The 19,051-nt window shown below is 34.0% G+C and overlaps 1 protein-coding gene across 5 annotated transcripts in view; it reads left to right on the top strand.

The window, feature by feature from the left end:
• The window catches only part of LOC114336735 (protein Malvolio), a 99,164-nt gene that overhangs the window by 56,848 nt on the left and 23,265 nt on the right, over window positions 1–19,051 (top strand). For all 5 annotated transcript variants that reach the window (XM_028287101.2, XM_028287098.1, XM_028287097.2 and 2 more), the window contains exons 4-8: window positions 2,440–2,684; window positions 9,292–9,500; window positions 12,633–12,680; window positions 14,982–15,111; window positions 15,832–16,084. In XM_028287101.2, the coding sequence (XP_028142902.1) occupies window positions 2,440–2,684; window positions 9,292–9,500; window positions 12,633–12,680; window positions 14,982–15,111; window positions 15,832–16,084 (885 nt within the window). The remainder of the gene's footprint in view (window positions 1–2,439; window positions 2,685–9,291; window positions 9,501–12,632; window positions 12,681–14,981; window positions 15,112–15,831; window positions 16,085–19,051) is intronic.

Raw genomic sequence — 19,051 nt, 5'->3', positions numbered from 1 at the left:
TGTTTTTTAACCAAGCAACTTGTTTTCTTCCTACACCTCTACGGCCCTCTGTTTTGCCTTTAAGGATCAGTTGTAATATTTTATATCGACTTCCCCTCACTATATGTCCCAGATAAGACATTTTTCGATGTTTAACAGTCTTTAGCAGTTCTCTATCTTTGTTGACCTTCCTTAGTATGTACTTCTTCATTAGTTTTTCGTGCTGTCCAGGGTATCTTCAGCATCCGTCTATGAATCCACATTTCCAATGCTTCAATTCTGTTCATAATCGATACTTTTAGCGTCCACACTTCTGCACTATACAAAAGTACAGACCAAACATAGCACTTGACCATTCTTTGTCTTAGTTCTAAACTGAGATGATTATTGCAAAGAAATGACTTCATTTTCGTAAAAGTGGTTTTAGTCATTGCTATTCTACGTTTTATTTCTATGTCTGGATCTAGTTGGTCCGTTATAGGTACCGACTACCTGAATTTAAGAACTTCAGAAGGCTGTAGCTCGAGAATAATAGTTTTTCAGACCTAGGTGCCATGGATTTTTCAATTTATTGACTGAGAATTATCATTGACCAAAGTTTCGTTAAATTTGACACTTTACCATAAGGAGTGTTGCGGGGTCCTTTAACCATTATCAATGAATATTATGTCAAAATTTAATGACATAATTATTTTAAAGAAATGAGAAGTCCCAGATCCGTAAATCTGAAACCTTTCGTGGAATCAATTTCTGGTTACATCCTTTATATCTTCTTCTTCTTCTTTTATATAGGCAGTACTGCCTGTTTTTCTTCAACGGTGCCTTTCATTCTGCCTCTAAGTTGTCATTCCATCTTTTCCTTGGGCGTCCTATACTTCTCCTGCCTAACGGTGACTTGTCCCTGGCTATTCTTACTATCCTTGATTCAGACATCCTGCTTTTGTGCTCATTCCACTCTTCTTTTCTGTTCTTTACCCAGGTATTTATATTGTCTACTCCACATATGCGTCTGATTTCCTCACTTCTTACCCTATCCTGTAGTCCTTTTCCAGCAATCCTTCTTAAAATCTTCATTTCGTTGGTTTCCAGATGTCTTCGTGTTTTGCTTGTATCTGGTCTTGTTTCGGCCGTGTAAGTCATAACTGGCCTAATAACTGACTTATATATTCGGGCCTTTGTTTCCAATCTTAGGTGTTTGTTTTTCCAAATTGTGTCGTTTAGGCATCTGGCCGTTCTACTGGATTTAAATATCCTTTATAGCTGCCATTTACAATTTATAAGGCAAGGAGACGAAAGGGAGGGACTCTACATTATGCAGTCACATTCCGTTTACTCGTCTAGGAAAAAAATCCAACGAAAATTGGTTCCGTGTACTACTCACAATCTAAGAAAACTGAGAAATTCTCTCCAATGTGGGTTCCTCGTTGCTATGTTGATCTGTAGGACTATGATCCTGGTTTGTCCGTTTTAGGTGAATTAACACTTCTTCAGAACGTGTTATTCGTATCTGGATGTGGCCTTTGATGTACGTTCAATGGACCACTGGTGATAATCTGGATTGTTGGTGGTCTGGTCTCTGGGGGAGCCGCTGCCAGAATCATCCGAGGAGAAAGGGTTGTGTGAACGGTTCTTTTCAGAATTTTGATGCTAAAACAGAATGAATTTTATTGTACTGAGCAATTGAAAGACAGCTTCTGTTTCACTCCGGTTAAGAGATGATCAATCATCCCCTAACGTACGTTTCAGTCTCCATAGACCTCATCAGAGAGGCTAAATGAGGAAAAATTGACGATACTTTTGTATAATTATTTATTACTAATAAATGCATTTTTTATTCACTTTTTTTAAACCAATTTAAAAATCTAGCTCATGCTATTTCATTTGACACTTGTAGAACGGTTCTAACATAATTTTTTTCTGACTTATGTTATTGCAACAAAAAGGCTCACTGGAATAAACAATTTGAATAAAATTTAAACAATTGAATAAATCGCTTTGAAATTTTTGTCACATATTAAGCACCAAAGAACCCTCATTTGACAAAAATTTCAAAACTCTACACTAATTTTTACAATAGTTATTGCGAAATTAATTTTTTTGCAATTTCGACGTTTTTTCGCAATTATATTAACAATAAATGAGTATATCGTATATCAAACTTTGGAATACGCCATTTTAAAGTTGTTTCCATGCTCTCGAAGTTGTTTGTACTAAAAAAACACAAATTTCATTGTTTTCCATTGATTTGAAAAAAAAATGAAAAAAGGCGTTTTTGACACCTAATTTGATTATAATGTGTTCTTATAGGTATTACCTGTCGAAAAAACGCTTCAGTCCCTGGCTGTTGAAGTGTCACGAACAGGGTATATTTTTGCCTTATTACCCTAGCCTATATGTTAATATCTGTATTCCAATCTTGACATTCCCATCGTTTACTTATCATATTTTTTTTTGTTTCAGAATACCAATTTGGGGAGGAGTTCTCATTACAATAATAGATACATTTACATTTTTGTTCCTCGATAAGTACGGCCTGAGAAAGTTGGAATCGTTCTTTGGCCTTTTAATAACAATAATGGGAGTTACCTTTGGATTCGAATACGCAACCTCAAAACCCAACGCCGTGGGTGTTTTAGAGGGTATGTTTGTACCCTGGTGTAAAGACTGTGATAGTAGGGCATTGTTACAAGGTGTTGGAATTATAGGTAAGCATTATTTACATTCATAAAATACGCGAAAAGACAATATTGTCTATTTATTTGTTTGCCTTTTATACGTATGTATATAATATGTCGATCGGATAGCTCAGTGCGACTAGCGGCTGACCCGCACTTCACTTCGACGTGAGGTATGTGAGTTCAAGCCCAGCCAGGCCATCGGAAAAACAAAAAGGCTAACGCGTCAGTATAAAATTCTAAATATGAATCTGGCGCTTAGACTGGAATATACGGGCATCTGATCGGAATATGAGGGAGCAGTACGGCAAGGCATAAGGGTTTGCGGCTCGGTGATACACCCCCACAGATCCCTACCGGAAGGGCGTTCACGCCTAAAATACCGGTGTAAACATACATGTAATATGTAGCTAGGTTTTATATATGCATATATGTATCCCAGAGAACGGCAGTTCTCACTAGTGGCGCACATCCTCCCCCCCCCCCCCACACCCGACACTATATACGCGAAGTTTTTGAGTCTGTCAACCTGACTAAATTGAAAAATGGGCCATCCATATCCTATCTTAAAGTTTAGGAAAAGACCCGCCAATTCCATATGTCAACCATCAATTTTGGTCCAAGGGCATGGATTTTACGGCCCTCCCTATTTGGGATGTGATTTTCAGGATCATCCCCAAAAATTTAAGTACGACCTCTGCGGCTTCTGATAGTATTGGTTGCTACCTTTCCCACGCGTTTCTAATTTTGAAAATCGGTTATACGGGTTATACGTTATACCATTCAAAAGTTACCGAGCTCAGAAATTTTTCTCAATTTCTCTTTAAAAATGAGAAAATGTTTGTGGGTATGTGTGTGAAAAAGTTACACCGTTCTGATTTTTTTTTTCTGTTTAAAGAGGGGGTCGAGGCTGATTCAAAATCGGTGTAGTTTGTAAAATTTGACAACCTATAAGCTAGGTATAGGATTTGTTAGGTACAACAGGGCATATTTTTTGGGTAAATTTATCTCTGATTGATTCAAAGAGAGATAGCAAACCACAAATGCACCAAATCGGTATCGCTTTCAAACGGTGCCTAGGTTGTCAGGATCGGACGTATACACGACCCAGTACCTATAGCCAAAAAAACTGAAAAATTGAACTTTGACAATTTTGGTTTTTCGACAATTACTCAAAATTTCCACATACGAATTGCGCCAATAACTAAGCGTTTGTAGGAGGATTTCAGACGCGTCTAACTGTGTATACCTCATATCTGGAAAAATTACAATTTTCAAGTTATAGCCCTCATAAGTGTGATCAAATCCATTTCTTGTGGGAAAAACAGTTTTTCAAGATTATTAAATTTTGTAATATCTTCAGATATCATATGTAACCTTGGATGCATCAAAAACTACTTGTCAGTAGCTTTCAAACGCGTGTTTAGTGATCAAAATCGGTTAAACTGTTTAGAAGGTATCGAGCTCCAAAATTATAATCCACTAAACAGTAATAGTCGAGGAAATGAAGCATTTTGGCTCGCAATTTTTTCGTCCAGTATGGATTTACTTGAAATTTTCACAGAAGGTAGGGAATAGTCCAAGGATCATTTTCTATATCATGCCGCTGTAATCATGTCGCTCAAGCTTTGGGGGTGGTTGCCACCCCATTTCGAGGTCGGGAATTTTTTATTATATTATAACCATATAAATCGATGTAAAAAGTAATTCTAAGAAAAAAATGTTTTTTACATTTTCTTCGTAAAACTAATATTTTTCGAGTTATTCGCGCTTGAAAGTAACAGTTTTTCGATGAAAAAATCGACTTTTTTAGAGGGTTTTTTGAAAATACCTCGAAAAATATGCATTTAATAAAAAAAACTGTAGATCTAAAAATTGTTTTTTTTAGTAACACAAACCAAATTATTTTTCTGTAATATATTTAAGACCAACACAAACCGAGATACGGGATGTTAAAAGTTAGGTCTTTTCGTCAAATGCATAATTTGAAATATTTAAAGCCAAATAACGCAAAAACTTTGCATTTTTCGAGGAAAACTTAAATAATTTTTTTTCAAGTATACAGTTATAACATCCAAAAAATAATAATGTAAAGCTTCTAGCATGAATATTAAGCAACTTAAAAGGTCGGTGCCTGCTTTTCTCTATGAAAAAAAATCAGTGAAAACAACTCCCTAACTACCCTCCTAATTAAAAATTGGTCTTCACCTTTCTATAATTCCTTTTATATTTATATTGTCAGTACACCCAAGGAGTTTGACCTATTTGAAAGGCCTAATTTTAGAAAAATTGGGGTTTAAAGAAAAATTAATTTTTTGGAGTTTCTCATTTTTCACCTTTTACTTCAAAATATCTCCGAAAATACTGGAGATACGAAAAAAATTATGGACTACTAAATTGTAGCTTTTTTAATAAGTAAAATTCCCTTGTACATAGATTTTTACTACAGTGAACAGTTAGCGAGATATAGCTGTTTAAAACCTCTATTTACGAGCAAACACCCCCTTATTCGAGCCCTTTAAACCCACATTAATTAAAAACTAAGGGACCTTACGGAATTTTGTTTACACAGTCTTATAACTCTTTAAAAATCCTTCAAAGTCATTTTTGAAAAAACTTTTTATCGCCAAAAATGAAGGAGCTATGTTTATAAAACGAATTTTTTTTTTTTTCGAAAAATTCGGCTAGTCCTCTTATGGATAATTTTCAATGTATGTATAATACCACAGAACCGGTTTGTATACTGGAAGATGATTAAAAAACTATTTGTATTTGTACATATTTGTAAATTCGTATTTTTGTGTAAATAAATGTTTTTGTAATTCTTTAATTCTACTTCTTTTTTCTGTATAGATCTATTAAAATATCTACTTATAAAAACTGTAATGTTATGAGTGGTTTTTAAGGGTTGAAATATTATGATATTATATCCTAAAGTATAAAACAATCATTATTTTAACCAATCAAAACCAAATTTTACCCATATTAAAGTTTACAATGTTTTTTATAATTTTTGACAATAAGGTCAGGTAGTCAGGTAGTTCACACCCCTAAAAATAATCAACGTCCTTAAGCATGATATAGAATATGAAGTACAGGGTGAGATGATCCTAATCCCAAATTTTTATGTAAATCGATGCAAGCCGAAATTATTCTTTTAGGATAAGTAATTTTTATATATAGCTCCTACAAGGGTGGTTTTAAGGGTTGAAATATTATAATAGTATATCTTAAAGCATAAAGTAATCATTATGTAACTATTAGGAACCAAATGTGGACAATATTAAAGTTTAAAATGTTATTTTATAATTTTTTACAATTAGGGGTAGTTTTCACCCTTAACAAACCAAAAGCGTACAACGGCTCAATATAGAAAATTAACTAGAGGGTGTAATAAGAAGCCTAATCCCAAATTTTTGTACAAATCGATGCTGGACGAAAAAATTGCGAGGTTTTGCCATTTTTTCAGCTTCATTTCCTCGACTATAAACTATTATCGCCAAAATGGTCTAGTAGTTACGACGCTAAACTTATGATCGAGAAATCGAAGTTCATGTCGCAGCCATTCCAATACTCATTTTTCAATCTATTCCGAATAGAGAAAAAATCTAGCGTACATTAGATGGCCACAAAAAATTACACCTATTCAAAAGTATTGAGATTGCTGGGATATGAAATCGGATTGCCCGATCACAAGTTAGCCTCGTAACCACTAGATCATTTCGGCAATGATGGTTGAATGATTTATAAAGCTTAACGTAATAATTTATAAAAAACTTTGAAAAACTCCTGATACTAGAATAAAAAACCCTAAACGCGGTAAAAATTAGTGGTGCATGCAATATTCCAGCTACAAGAGCTGATATGAATATTACGTGGCGCAAAAATGTTTTTTCATTGTGATGGAAAATAAAATCAGAAATATATAAAAAATATAAAATAAAATAAAAGCTGATATGAATATTACGTGGCGCAAAAATGTTTTTCCATTGTGATGGAAAATAAAATCAGAAATATATAAAAAATATAAAATAAAATAAAAGCCGCGGCTTTAAAATCAAGTGGGCGCGCATAATTTACAATTAAAAACCAACGATATGAATTAAAATAAGCTCCGATTTCTCTTCAAAATCTTGAAATTCTCAAAATCTCAAAAATAAAATCATTTACATATGAGTTTTCAAGCATCAAATATGCGTATTTTTGTATTTTGAGACTTTAAATCGCTTGTAACTCTAAAACTATCAACTTTTGATAAAACTGATATAAGACAGTTTTGTTTAGAATAACCCAAAAAACTTTAACAAATATTTAACGTAACAAAAAAATGTGTTTTTGGCATTTGTTTAAAAATTTGTTTAAAGAAGAAAAAAAGATTTGTTTAAAGGGGATATTTTTGGACAGGAATCCATAAAGAAACCTAATCAGAAAATTTTTCATATGGAATCGGCCTCACAACCTGGACTAAATTTGATTTAAAAATATCTAATAAGGCTTTTTGGCTAATATTTTATTTGTACAGCTACTTCAAAGTGTCCGAAACTTCTAAAGAACAGCTTATTATTAAATTAAATAGATAAAGAAAGAAGTGTTTAACAATTAATGTAAATAATTAGATATTTCCACACAAAAGTTCTGATAATCTGCACGACATGCGCTAATAACGTTTAAAGGATAGATATGAACTAATTGATGGTGGCTGAGTTAATCGAAATAAAATACATATTTATTATAGCGCAAATTGCTTAAGGCATGCAATCTATTGGGTGATCCAACGTATTTTAACCTTTGTCAAAACTTTAGGTTCACAACAAGAATTTTAACCCGCTAGGATTATCTTCGTTTCTTCTCCTTCCGCGTCTTCCTTGATTTTATATTCCAGACAAATCATATTTATATAAATATACAATTATTATAATTTATATTTTACATTTTTAACCCCGTTCTCGTTTATATCCGCCACGGTCATATTTCGAGAACCCCATCGAATGCCGTGAAACCAGTCATTTTTTTTCGAATCCAGTAGAATATTCCGCAAACGATTTGACGCCTCCATCTTGGCCTCGCATAATGGACTGGTTTATTGGCGACCGAGTATCTGTGCAATCAAACAGTTCTTCAAGGTATGCTTAGAAAACCAAGCCATACCAGCTGAATGGAATAATTCTATAACGCTCCTCGTACATAAGAAAGAGGATCAAACAGACCTCGAAAACTATAGGGCAATCAGTCTTCTAAACCATCTATATAAATTATTTGCTCGAATAATCACTGCCAGAATTGAGAACAAACTAGAAACATGCCAACCAAGAGAACAGGCAGGTTTCCGCCTTGGTTATGGTACAAATGACCATCTAACTTGTCCAAAGGCACTAATAAAAAAAACTATAGAGTACAACCGGCCGCTGGTTCTAGTATTTGTTGACTATAAAAAGCCTTTGACACTATCGAAATGGTAACCATCTTAAGAGCTTTGAGAGATTGTACAATCGACTACCGATATACCAACATTATTCAACTTACATTATGCAAATGCCACAACAGCAATAGACGTCCAGACTCAAACTCAAAAAATAAAACTAAAAGGGGAGTGAGACAAAGATACAACATGTCATCAAAACTATTCAATGCAGCATACATTCCAGATGTTAGAATGGGAAACAGAGGTTTGAATGTCATTGGTGAAAGGCTGGACCACTTACCATTTGCAGATGACATAATTCTAATAACCGACGACTTAAAGGAAGCCCACGAAATGCTGCAAGAACTACAACGAGTTTCCCAAAAAGTAGGGTTGGAAATAAACTTTGGGGAAACTAAAATGATGACCAATTTAGTTCCTACGGACCATTGAAACTAGAAAACTGCCATATCGAAACAGTTGACAAGTACATCTATTTAGGTCACGAAATACAAATGGGTAGAGACAACCAAACATGCGAATTATCTAGAAGAATAGCTTTAGGATGGGTAGCGTAAAGCAAACTAAGAGACGTGTTCAAGGAAAATATCCCAATAAAGCTAAAAAGAAAAGTATTTAACCAGTCCGTACTTCCGATGCTCACTTATGGATCTGAAACACTGACATTGACTAAAGCATCAATAAGAAAATTACAAGTAGCACAACAAAAAATAGAAAGAGCCATGCTTGGCCTAACTTTGAGAAACCGAATACGAATTGATGAGATACAGCGAAGTTCTGGAGTTGAATACATCGTAAAACGCATTATGCTTCGTCCGCATCAGCGAAGTTGAAGTGGAAATGGTCAGGACACGTTGCAAGATAGAGAGACAACAGATGGACAAAGAAGATTTTAGAGTGGCGGCCAAGGGCAGACAAGCGAAGTCGTGGAAGACCACCTACCAGATGTACAGACGACATTAAAAGAATAACGACAAACTGAATTGCAGCTGCGCAGGTCAGAGAAGGGTGGAGACATCTTGAGGAGGCCTATGTCCGACAGTGGACAAGTTTGGTTGTGTGATGATGATGATGATGATGAGTGTCTGGCCATCGGCGCGGCGTAGCAGTATTATGGACTCACATTACAGTTTTCATCATTTACAAACTAGCTTCTATACTATATATTTTCTGTTATATATCGGCTTATCCTCAAAATTAATATTTAATTTTCAGGTGCTGTTATAATGCCCCACAACCTCTACCTTCATTCAGCACTTGTTAAGTCGCGAGCCATCGATCGAACAAAATCGGAGAAAATTAGAGACGCTAATAAATATTACTTAATAGAAACATGTATAGCATTGCTTGTTAGTTTCGTTATCAATGTATTCGTCGTAGCCGTTTTTGCTCATGGATTGTTCAAAACAACGAATCAGCAAGTGGTAAGTAGTTTATTATTTTAAATTATTTTGATACATTATCTTGTCAATGTGATCTTCAACCTATATAAAGGTTTTTATAATAAAATCTGAAGAAGGGAAATAGGATACCCGAGGAAAAGGTGATCCGACATCAATTTAGACCGAAGTAAAACAACCATGAGCCTATCAATAAAGCAGGAAGATAATAAACTTCAACTCTGTCGATCCGAGCATCCTTAACGCTGTCTGAGGGCTTCTGTCGAACCACCATTGCCGAAGTCGACAAAAACCTGCAAAAATATATCGAGGATATACTAACCTCAATTCAATTTTCCTTCAACAAAGTTGTTCTAATAATTGCCTGATCCCATAACAAACCTACCTCTTTCGTGAAAGTTTTCATAAACTCTGAAACTATGTTCGCTGATGTCCTCTCGAATGGTATCAGAATAGACGGAGAACGATTGAATTGCGAAGTTCCAAGGACGAGCAATTCCGTTCCCAGCTCTCTGAAATATTGTTCCAAATGCTACAAAAGCGGACATCTAAGCACAAAGTGCACCCACACAGCCATCATCTGTCCTTTCTGCGGACTACAGTATAAATTACATGCATGTCCCTCGACAAATGTGCCCAAATACCGGAACTGTGGTGGAAACACCCGGAATTTTCACCAAAATGCCAACACAGAAGGGTCACACCAGCAAACATACAACATTCACGACCACTAAACATTAACAAATACTACAATACGATCTTACCTGAAATGAAATCTAAATTGAAGTTACTTTACCATGAAGTCTTTCCTGAAAAAAGGAGTGACACAGCCCAATACATATATCATTAGCATGACCAACCAACTCTTTGGATACACAATACTACCGCTATCAACAATTCCATTAACCAAACATTCACACTATACACCACACATACACTTACTACACATAAAAAAATACAATAAAAAAAATAGAAAAGCACAAAAAAAATTCATAACTCACCTACCATACCCTGAGAACGCTCATTAAACAAAACATAATCATACCATATATCAAAACTAAAATTTTAGTATCATCAACACCATACACCATAGATTATGCTGAAAACTGAGCGCTCGCGTATACTCCTTAAAGTCGAATAAATATCACAAAGGATAGGGGGAAAGTAGTTTTCCGTGTTTCCTAATCTTATTGCACAATGATACCTACTCCTAGGTGAGGATCTAGCCACAGCTAAACTTAACGCGTTGGCCCAAAACAGATAAAACCAAAATTCTGAAAGTAATCGTTTGTTCCAAGATACTTGTACTTTCGTGACAGGCTTGGTACCGAACGCTGAAACAAAGGAAAAGGAGCTCGACTGGGCGGTAGAGTGGGCGTAGGCTTTCGTCTGCTACGTGGATGTCTACCGACACTATATTCCTAAAATTAGGAGATCTTCTTCTTTACGTGCCATCTCCGCAACGAAGGTTGGCTATCATCATTGCTATTCTAACTTTCGATACTACAGCCCGAAAGAGTTCAGTTGAGCTGCATCCAAACCATTCTCTGAGATTTCTCAGCCAGGACATTTTTCTCCTACCTATGCTGCGCCTTCCTTGAATCTTTCCCTGCATAATTAATTTTAGGAGTTCATATCTGTCACCACGTGTTATATGACCCAAGTATTGAAGTTTTCTTATTTTGATGGAATCCAGTATCTCCCTGCTGTTCTGTATTCTCCTTAGTACTTCCTCATTGGTTATTCTGTCTGTCCAGGAGATTCTCAGCATTCTTCGATACGTCCACATCTCAAATGCTTAAAATCTATTGAGGCATTGTTTATTGAGAGTCCATGTCTCCACACCATACAAAAGAACAGAAAATACATAACATTTTAGTACTCGCTTTCTAAGATTTAGGCTGAGGTCTCTACTACATAATATTTGTTTCATATTAGTGAATGCACTTCTAGCCTTTTCTATTCTAATTCGGATTTCTTTCGTCCCTAAATAGTTATAATTCTGAACTCGTTCTATCGTCTTATTATTTACGTGTAGATTGATGTTTCTAATATTTTTCTTTGATATAACCATGAATTTCGTTTTCTTTATGTTTAGTGACAGACCAAATTCTTCACTCGTTGCAACAACCTTATCTAAAATTCTTTGTAGATCTGTAATAGTTTCTGCTATTAGTATTGTGTCATCGGCGTATCTAATTTCACATATGGGTAGGCCATTTATTTTTATGCCTGCTACTTCATCTTCTAATGCTTTTTTGAATATTTCTTCTGAGTGTGCATTAAACAGTGATGGCGACAAGACACAACCCTGTCTAACGCCTCTTTTGATTTTTATTTTATTGGTGTTTGAATTATTTATTCTTGTGACAGCTTCTTGTTCATAATACAGATTATTTATTATTCTTATATCCCGTGTGTCGATGTTCTTTGTTCTCAAGAGTTTTATTAACGGATTATGTTTCACCGTATCGAATGCCTTGTTATAATCTAGGAAGCAGACATAAATGTCCTGGTTTACATCTAAACATCTCTGTATTAGCACATTTACTGCAAAGGAGATCGCAAAAGTCTAAACCTGGCATACTTGACTTGACTAAAACCCGGTATACAGTGACGGCCCGCTAATAACCTCAAAATAACGCAAAAGATGGAAAACATATTAAGTTGTGGGATAAAAAGAAATGAAACTAGTAGAGGTGGGAAATTTAGCGATAGAAACCTATAAATTTACATATATTCATTGTTTCTCACCTTCAAACGTTTCAGATGAGTATGTCAACTAAAACTGTCACCATCACAATGGTAGTTGCCAAACTCGTATGGTGGTGTGATACATCTAAAGGTGAGAAACAATCAATATAATGTAAATTTATAGGTTTCTATCGCTAAATTTCCCATATCTACTAGTTTCCTCTTTTTATCTCACAACTTAATGTTTTTCATCTTTTGCGTTATTTTACCGGTTATTGGCGTGCTCTTCCGTTATAGACCCATTTGTAAACCAGATAAATATTTTCTTTGTTTATCATTATGTGTATATGTTTTTGAAATAATTAGATTACTAAACTATTATGAAAATAAATACGATAATTAAACAAAAATTTGCAGTTGTTTATTGAATAATTTACTAATGATTATTTTTTATTATTTCAGCGTGACCTTTGTGCCAATCATCCGACACTCAATTCAACTGTATTTCCAGTAAGTTTTTATCTTATGTAAAGTCATGTATTTGTTTATAATTATGAGACAGACAGCGGATTTTGTGATTAAAGCAGTAAATCCGCAATATCACTTCACTATCTTTCCGCGTAGTTTTATTTAGAAGATAAATACAAGTTATAGGAAAAGTCAAACAATAAAGGTTGCACGTCGTAATTTTCTCCTTGTGGCTACATTTTAAATTTGAAAAAATATAGTCGGGATCTTTTTGACATGCCATTTCAATTACGGCGAGCATTTCATTGGCTAGAACTAGTGACGAGTTAATAGATTTGTTCCAACTTGATACAAAACCGTTCTTGAACGGTTCGTGAACCGCGCAGTAACGAAAAATGTGTTACTGCGCATAATTATTCGTTATTGCGCATGCGCGTAACGATTCAAGAACGGTTTTGTATCGAGTTGGAACAAACCTAATATCACGTCATGATTACAATTGGTGAGATTGGAAATTGTAACTGACGTCTGTCATAATGTTGGAATTACTTTTAAGAACATAATACATACACTAATATTTCTATAGATCTTGTCTTTGTATCATGGAGATTAAATTAATGTGAAAATATTATTTTCAAATCATAACCTTGAAAGATGAAATACAGATATATTATTGTTATAATACAATTAAAATGTTCCATAATTTTAATCAAAATCAAATCGAGAAACGCAAGTATTCTTTTTCTCAGGATCATCTTTCAGTGCGTCACAGTTTTTCGATTTCTTTCTAACGCATTAAATTGTATGTGACAGAAAAAAGGCACGTCGGTGATTACATTTCGTCGGTGACATTTATAACATTTATTCTAGTTATTCTAGTTGTCGATAGATGGCGCCATAATAAAAAAATATTTTTTTAAATTAGATAATAATATTACAAATATAATCTGTATAATTTATAAGACTATACAAATCAAAGAAAATACCATTTTATAAATGCAAGAAACACATTTGATTTGTTTTTATTCCAAATTGAAAATAAAATGTGACAACTGTCAGATTTAACTAAAATGTTATGTTAGAATAAATGTCATAAATGTGTATTATCACGGACTTACCCTTTTTCCTATCATTTGTTACGCACTGAAAAATGATCATGAAAAGGACAATAACAGAATTTAATGTGTAGACAGTGTATATTTTAACCAACTTCACAACTATAAACACAAATCATACATAACCTTCTATGGACAACATGGGTTTGACGCTTATAGTACAGATATTTGTTTCATACTCTTAAAACAAAGAGAAACAGTGTAGCCGATAGCTGCTGTGGTAAATAAATATATCTTTTTTTATGTGGCAACAGTGCTTTCCTGCTAAATTTGGCGTAGCGAAAAAACTTAAGCAGAAATTTGTTGACTTTGTTTGCCGTCAAGTGTTATGGATTATGATGTCATTAAATCTATGACGCGCACTTCTAATTGTTTGAATTATTGTCCTTTGTTATGAAAATAAAATATAGGTAGTTATAAGAAATAGTAAAAATATTAAATAAAGGAACCGCTGACTATTAAAAAAATGCTCATCTCAAAAATAATACCAATAGGACACTCATCATTATTATTGTCATCTGTACATCTGTAGGTACTTGAACTACCTTAAGGTAGGCGCGCACTTGGCACGGAACGCTCCGCTGCAGCCCGGAATTAAATGGCGTAACGCGCATTTTCCGGCAAAATCACGTCAGCGGATTAACATAAATCATGGAAGAAAAAGGAGGCTTAATAAATGGGTGCATTAAATGTGTAAAGAGCGAAACACGAAAAGTGAATTTGCTACATTATTTCCTAATTTCCTTTTTTGAATACTTTAATAAAAAAACAAATTACTTAAAACTACTAATGTACCTAATATGTTATATGTAGCTCTACGTACATAGTTGCCTCATCTGCTCTGATATTTCTTTGGAACGTTATTTTTCCTTTTTTGAGCAGTCCTACAGACTCATAGCCTTGACTAGGCTATGAGTCAAATCCTTGACCAGGCTGAGTCAAATCCTTCTATTCGAGAAAGTAAGGTTACTATTACGCTGGAATGGATGTGAATATTTTTAATCGTTTGAAGAGTATCACTGAAAGTCTGCTTCAAATAAAGTTCTTTAATCCTTCTCCAATTTCTCTACCTATTTTTCGGGCAAGTCTGCTCCTTTTTTGAGAAAAAAAAACGAATATTTTGTGATGTCTTTTGATTGGAGCCTAATGGATCCTAGATAGGAGCTAAGTTTTTTAAGTTGTAAGTTATTAATATAAATTTTAATATTAATTTGTTTTAAATTTTTAGGCAAACGATGAGTATGTAGACGCAGATCTATATCGCGGTGGAATATTCTTGGGTTGTATGTACGGCGTTCTAGCCATGTATATATGGGCTGTAGGAATCCTAGCTGCAGGACAGAGCTCCACAATGACAGGTTAATTATTTATAATATTTAAGTTGATGTAACAACTCATTAATCATAATATTCGTTATAAGATCTGATAATAGTACCTATTTATTAATTACAGTGTTGCCATCCGGAGCAAATATCCCTTTTTGTTGGAATTTTTAACATAAGAGAAAAAGTTAACCTAATCTATTTTCTGTTTCCTTATGAGTGAATCACAGTATGTACTACAGATTATAGTCGAAAACCGACCGAAGTTGTCTTATTTGGTACTTTCTTTGTACCTAAGTGTTAATTATTAATTATTGGAGTTTTGAGCAGGGTATAAGTCAAAATTAATAAACATGGGTGATAATGATAATTGTAATTTACTTAGTGCTAGTGAAGCTGAAAGTAATCAGCAAGTAAAAAGAAATGCAATAAACAAACAAAAAGAAACAACATTTAATGTTAAGTGGTTAGACGATTATACTCTTTATGCATTGTTATGTACGGTCATTTTTCTTGAATAAATATTGTTTTGAAAATATACACATCCTTATTATTTCTGTTATAAAACTGATTTTGTAAACGGGAGGGAATTTTTTCATAAAAGTGGGAATTTTTAAGGTAAGTTAAGGGAAAAGCTTGCTTAAAAGTTGGCAACACTGATTAGTTAAAAATAATACACATTACCGGTAATAATGGTAATAGATCACCGTTTACACACTACATCTTTTTTACTAAACTACGTATCTTTTCCTACAGGTACATACGCCGGTCAGTTTGCCATGGAAGGCTTTTTAAACCTACAATGGGCTAGATGGAAGAGGGTTCTGTTTACTCGTACCATAGCCATTATTCCAACATTCTGTTTGGCATTTTTCAGTAATATTAACGATTTGACAAACATGAACGATATACTAAACGCCATCATGAGTCTTCAGTTACCTTTCGCCACCATCCCAACCATTGCGTTCACCAGCAATCCACAGATTATGGGAGAATTCGTAAATGGAATGTAAGTACATTTTATGTTTTTAATACAGCATGATTAGTTTTAAATTAAATATATACGGCCTATAAATGGCAACACTGCGCACCGTCGAGTACCAGACGGTCCTCACTTCCCACGCTAATGCACATTATTCTCGCCGATTAGAACCCTGTAGCACCGTCCTCCGCCGTCATTCGGCGATTAAACAATGATAGTGGACTAAGCAATGTTGCCGATTTTAGCTCTTTCTTCAGTCGCCCATATCTTATCGAAAACTAAACGTATTGTATATTATACTAAGAATATAACGTTTAGCTTGTTGTGTCTAAAATGACATTATGTACTTCAATCTCTTGTAATAGATAATGTGCAGATTGTTTTATTGTAGAATTTCTTCAGTGACTGATGCTTTTTACTTTCAAAATCAACTGATTCCATTGTGAATGATATGGAGGAAATGTTGAAAAACGTCATGTAGTACGATTTTATCGCTTAAAAAATTCCATTATCTTTGGTTATTAACTTAATAGGGAAAGGGTACCCCCCCGTTAAGATAGGCAAAATGCCCTTACTCTCAGAATTCAATTTTTTTAATTTTTTTACGTTCTGTGCTATTAAAAAATGAGATAACGCGGATTTTTAGCTCGCCACCCCCTTACCCCTCCCCCCACAGCCAAAAACGTAGATTTTTAGATTTAATTTTTTTTAGTTGGGTTGCAATTGATTTAAAAATTTCAAAAAATTCACACGTGTAGCTGAGGCTTTTACAAAACAAGTTGATTTTTTATGGACCCTTAGGTCGAGTGTACATAACCTCAATTTTTTTTTTAAACTTTTTTAACACCTATAACTTTTTTTTGTAGGGGGCTGCAGGTCCAATTTTTTTGGATTTTGTGTATTTTATCAAAAGCTATCTCTCTGATTTTTTTCAGATTTTTCCGTCAGGTGCGCCATCTCGAAAAATCCGGAAAACTGTTTTTTTAGGGGGTTTATAGGGATTTTCTCCATTTTATTGACTGCAAAATAGATCAACTCAAGGTTTTTTGTTAATAGATTATGTATAATTTGAAATAAATGAGTATTTTAGGATTATCAAAAATTGGGCAAAACGCCTTGTAACCCCCCAAAAACCATGTTTTTTTAAGTTATATAAGGGTTTTTGCGGGCTTAATGATATTTTTTGAGATCGATACAGCCTGAATTTTTTTTTTCATTTATTTACGTTATATGTGATTACAAAATAAGACTAAACGCATTTTTAGCCCACCACCCCCTCCCCCTGTCCCCACAAAAACGTCAATTTTTCTATTTTTTTTGTTTAAGGTTGCAATTAATTTAAAATTTTTATGAGGCTTCTACAAAACATATCTATTTTTTATAGACCCGTGTAGGTCGAGTGTACAATACGTATAACCTCAAAATTCCTTTTTTATTTTTTTAAAACGTATTTTTGACTTCCAATCGATATTTTTTTAAAACGTCCAATGAATATTGTACCATCTTTCTCGCGGACGGCCGCTTCAATACATGCTTAGCGCTCATTTTTAATTATTAAAAATAATAGTAATAAAATAATGACAAAAATTTCTTTAAGCTTTTGCGGGGGGGGGGGGGGCTTTAAACTTTGAGTTGGTCACTTTACGACTTTCACAATAATAATTTTTAATCGAGTTATTAAGCCTTGAAAATGGCTATTTTCGCGTTTTTCAAATTTGAAATTGCATGTAAGTCGACAACAGTCAATTTTATAGAAAAATCACAAGATACCTTTTTTGCTCAGCTTGATCCAGAGAATCTAAACAAATTTGTCCGAAGTGAAAAAATTGATTTTTTGAATTCGTTTAAAAAAATGTTTAAACAATTTTCCGACCGCGGTACTGCCTGGCACCTTGTGGATTTGTTATAAGGACCAGTTTTTGAGTAAGTTTGTGCAAAAAAATTAATCGGAATAATTTACCTAACGGGACAAGCATACAGCGTGAACTATTTGCATTATGAGCCAAACGTAGATGGTTTGTAAAATACACAAAACACAAAAAAAATTAGCAGCCATCGCCAAAAAAAGTTATGCGTATCTATTAAAAAACAAAAAAAAATGAGGTTATAATGTGTACACTCGACCTTTGGGTCCATAAAAATAGATGTTCTGTAAAAGCCTCAGCTGTGCGTGTGAATTTTTTGTAATTTATAATTTAATAATTACTAATTATTCTAAATGCGAAATAAGCCACAATTTAACTAAAAAATGATTTTATTAACGTTTCGACGTCCACCACCGACGTCGTTGTCAAAATACAAAATATTAATAAATTAAACAAAAATGTTGCTTGGTAAAAAATCTTCTAATAATTTAATTTAATCTGACTTATTTATATAGATCGTCCCAAACCATTTTTTCAGTGCGTCACAGATTATCGAATTCTCTCTATCGCATTACAAATGGAAAATCAAATCGTTTTTTAGTTAAATTGTGGCTTATTTCCCATTTAGAATAGTTAATTATAAAAATGCCACAAAGAAATAGCTTCAGAACAACATTTATAATTTAATTGCAAACCAACTTAAAAAAAATAAAATCGAATATTGACATTTTTGGCTGGGGGGGAGGGGGAATAGGGGAAGTGGGCTAAAATTTGCGGTGAGTTATAATTTTTTTAAATCCTATAGAACGTAAAAAAATAAAAAAAATTTCAGGCTGTATCGACCTCAAAACATATAATTAGACCCGCAAAAATCCTTACAAACCTTCAAACAAACATGGTTTTTGGGGGGTTTAAAAGTGTTTCGCCCAATTTTTGAATAACCTAATATACTCAGTTATTTCAAATTATACATAATCTATTAACAAAACCTTGAGTTGATGTATGTAGCACTCTATAAAATGAGTAAATCCCCAAAACCCCCCTAAAAAACAGTTTTCCGGATTTTTCAAGATGGCGCACCTGCCGGAAAAATCTGAAAAAAATCAGAGAGATAGCTTTTGATAAAATA

Source organism: Diabrotica virgifera, chromosome 3 (genome assembly GCF_917563875.1).
Source record: "Diabrotica virgifera virgifera chromosome 3, PGI_DIABVI_V3a".
Lineage (NCBI taxonomy): Eukaryota > Metazoa > Arthropoda > Insecta > Coleoptera > Chrysomelidae > Diabrotica > Diabrotica virgifera.
This window is presented reverse-complemented; position numbering and strand designations above follow the sequence as displayed.